Raw genomic sequence first — 3642 nt, forward strand, 5'->3', positions numbered from 1 at the left:
CGAGTGGTCGAGCTGCTTGTTTGTCCATGTGACCCCCCCCATTGTCAATGCCTCAAGGGCATAAGCAATGTTGAAACCTCTTATACTTGACACCGTGAATGAGGCTAAAGTAAAACGACAACCATTATCGGGTGGGGTGATAACAAAAACTTTCTATGGAGTTCCGCAAGGAATTTTGTGGACCGAGAATTCTGCAAGAATCCTTTCAATGATCACTCCCACTTGAAGTGATGGCAGCATAACATACACTTGCGACGAACATGGTATTGTAGCCACAAGATAAATTGAAGAAGAGTGGTGACAACAACAATGGTTGATAGCTGAGGAATGAAACACATTAGTGTATGATGCAACCAACAAACCTCACAAGGGAGGTGGAACATTATGATAGGGAGGAAGGTGTTGATGATTATGGGTGGCATAAGCGTTGTTAGATTTGGATCCGTTCTTTCAAATATGTTTGACTAAACCGAAACAGAATAACTTAATGTTAAATCTACTCGCTATGCACCTTTTTGGACTCTAAAAATAGACACGTGCAATATTTTGATGTCATGGCCAACAACACAAGAATTTAGGAATTGGATTTATAAATGCTCCACGAGAATTTTACAAGAATTTAGTGACATAGAAGGTTTAAGCAAGACATTTTTTTCCCCAAGAGGTTCCTCATATTATCTCCAAGAAGATTATGGATTGTTCCATTTCATATGAATATCGGATAACTTCCGCAACATATTCCAATCTTCCGGAATGCATATAAGTCCTGTCAACTGAGACCGTCAAGCCGAAGAGGCCCTCGAATTGAAAGCACGTAAGTAAGTCTGACTGCGTGTTGCTCGAATATTGGTGTTAATCAATCTGTGATTTCGATTGGCATAGCAAGGAATAGCGTGCCTCCAATTCTAGTGGAGAATGTATATCTTGCCTTGTACAAATGTATATTGCACAACTTGCCACATGATCTTGCTATGTGTACTTGTGTAGTTTCTACTGTACTACACTGAAGACTGAAGAGTCCAAGCTTTTCACTCAACTTCAGCGGAGGAAGGCAAGGTGTTTTGCCAATCCATGCATATATACGCTTGGGTCTCACGGTTACTTGGCTTCCTCAAGCTCCCCCTCCATTCCCGCGTCCTCGAGCTCCCTCAGCCCTCCGACCCTCTGCTCGATCTCCTCAAGCAGCTCCTCCCTCAGCAGATCCCCCCTCGCGGTCGCCTCGATGTCCTCTTGCTGCAAATTAAATTCAGCATTGCAACATAGCCACACATGTCTTCAGCACAAGAATAGATTAATTTTGTGTCGACCGTTCGATTTGTCTGAATGTTCTTTCAACTGAATGGCAAAATAGAGGGAAGAGGCTGCATGCATACCCGATCGTAGTACCAGTGCACTGTGCCATCACCCCCCTGCCCCCTGTAATGCTCGCTGTCGTAGAACGGATCCTGTCAATTCATACAACAAGTGCCGCGTCACGAGGACGATCTAAGAAGATGATTAATTTCAACAACTCTGGAGATCACTGGTGGGGATTGCCGTGCTTGCCTTCATGGACGCGAAGAAGCAGACGCCCCAGACCGTGAACATGGCGTAGAACGTATCTACCCGAGCAAAAAGATGAACAAAAACGACGTAAGTTTCAGACATAACTGAAGTTGCATCCGGGCAAGAAGCACACGCACGAGTGAGTGACGAGAAGAAGAGTTCGTAGAAGTCTCACAGAAGCTCTTGATGGCCGTGTCGCTGAGATGCCAGATGGACTTGGTGACCACCCAGTCCCTCTGGTTGTCGACGTGCTCCACCATCGTCACCATCAGCGGCACCACGTCCAGCGGGAACGCCCTCGCCTTCAGAGCGTCGCCCCTCCTCCCGGCTGGCCTCTGCACTAGGTGCACCGTCGCGGGGCAGCTGCCGCTGCTTCTCCCGGACGGCAGAGCGGAGCAGTGGGAGTGTGGCTTCAGCAACGACGACGCCATTGCTGCTAGGTTGCTAGGTAGCGAGTGAGTTTTGTCGCTGGGACGAGCGCAGGGGAGCCGCTTGTAGGGTGGAACGGTTTTTTTGGGTGGATAAGGTTTGCGGTGCTTTGGGCGGCCAGGTATTTTTCCTCCAGCGTATTCACAAACATTTTGGGGGACAAACGTCGTTTGCCCAGAAACGCTGGGCCTGGTTCAATGGATTCAAGTAGGCTTGGGTATCGTGGGCTTAGAACGGCCCATCTTGAGTTTAGTGCTGACCATGGTTGTTCGGCCTTTAATCCCTTTTCCGGAATTAGGTATCTCCCCCTTTTCATTACTTTGATAACCGAAATACAAAGTCTGAGAAATGACCAAGGAATGAATGGTGAAAAACGAGTTTGATGCACTTATGGAAACCCATTAAGTTCCAGTACAGGCTTGAAAACGCCCAAGCTTCAACAAGTGCATCAACACAAAGAAAACAAAGTCTGGTGTGGTGACCTGCAACGATCGAAGACTCCTCATCGCCACCTTGAGCAAAATATAACGGGAACGGCTATGTATTGTTGTTCCCGAGACCTATTTAGCGCCTTCTGCACCACTTAAAGGGTAAATAGTATATGGCGCACACCCCCTGCGTGCACAGTTTCTAAGTGGGCCAGCCCATTAGGGCAAACCTTCCAACCTTCCATGTTTTTTCTGGGCGGCTTTTTCTTCTGTTTTCTTCCCAACACGGGTTTTGCGGGTTTTCTAGTTTTCCTTTCCTTTTCCTTTTATTTTTTTTTCAATTTCGTTTTGTTTTACCTTTTTTATTTTTTATCAAATTCGTGTAATTTTCACAAGGTTGTGGTTTTTCAAATTTGAACGTTTTTTCTAATGTGAACTTTTTGGAAGTGAACCTTTTTCAATTTTTGGGAACTTTTTTCTAAAAATTGATGAACGTGTTTTTAAATTCAATGAACTTTTTTGGGGGGGGGGCAGAAAGGAAGAAAAAAGAAAAAAAGAAAAGAAAATGGGAAAAGGAAACTTTAAAACCAAAGAAAAAACAGGGAAATTAGCCAACATAAATAGGTGGGGGGGCGAGAAGCTTCCAAGAATGATGCAAGCTCCCCAAAACCAGAATACCCTACTGGATCGACCCACTTAGATCCCTTTTTAGGTGATTGCTACGTAAACACTTGCGAGGAGCGATGTGTTATATCAATTGTGTAAGATAACACCTTTCTCAGTGATAACCTAGGCACATTATTTATTGGGCCACAATAGATATGTATCGAAAAGCTATTATGGTTTGTACATTCATATTTTTGGTGCCATATATTGTGAAATTAGTCCATTAATACAAAATAAAGAACATGAATGGTTTCGAGCAAGTTGGAGAGAGGCCAATTGCACGTGTCCTTGAAATGGTTACAAAGTTTAGGTGGATCACAATAGTTTTGTGTAGAGAAACGATGTGAAAATCAATGGACAACAATAAAATTTATAGAACTTTGCATTCCAAATACATGTTAAACTACATAGCGTGAATGTGGTAATGGCTAACAATTCACCCCGCAAGAATAAGAAAGGAAAATTTCACTAAGAAACAAGCAGCACCAACAACCGAGAGTGGGAGAGGGGATCTTAATACACTTTAGAGTTATCTATTTTGTTACATATGACTTGATAGCTTTTTGATCCGCAA

The 3642-nt window shown here is 44.0% G+C and overlaps 1 protein-coding gene across 1 annotated transcript; it reads right to left on the reverse strand.

Annotated features, from left to right (window-relative positions):
• Positions 1-846: 846 nt before the first annotated feature.
• Positions 847-2060, reverse strand: LOC125514642 (photosynthetic NDH subunit of subcomplex B 4, chloroplastic). Its single transcript, XM_048679982.1, has 4 exons — positions 1721-2060; positions 1546-1601; positions 1374-1445; positions 847-1233 (listed from the first exon to the last, which is right to left on the reverse strand). The coding sequence occupies exons 1-4, from the start codon at positions 1974-1976 to the stop codon at positions 1099-1101; spliced, it is 519 nt and encodes a 172-aa protein (XP_048535939.1). The 5' UTR covers positions 1977-2060; the 3' UTR covers positions 847-1098.
• Positions 2061-3642: the final 1582 nt, after the last annotated feature.

This window comes from Triticum urartu, chromosome 6, assembly GCF_003073215.2.
Source record: "Triticum urartu cultivar G1812 chromosome 6, Tu2.1, whole genome shotgun sequence".
NCBI classification, from domain to species: Eukaryota; Viridiplantae; Streptophyta; class Magnoliopsida; order Poales; family Poaceae; genus Triticum; species Triticum urartu.

Bases quoted from the DNA above. Each gene is read 5' to 3' on its own strand.
- LOC125514642 (XM_048679982.1), bottom strand. From the start codon at position 1,976: ATGGCGTCGTCGTTGCTGAAGCCACACTCCCACTGCTCCGCTCTGCCG. The intron at 1,602-1,720 runs GTGAGACTTCTA...TTGCTCGGGTAG, and splicing joins CACGGCCATCAAGAGCTTCT to ATACGTTCTACGCCATGTTC. The intron at 1,234-1,373 runs GTATGCATGCAG...TTTAATTTGCAG, and splicing joins TGCACTGGTACTACGATCGG to CAAGAGGACATCGAGGCGAC.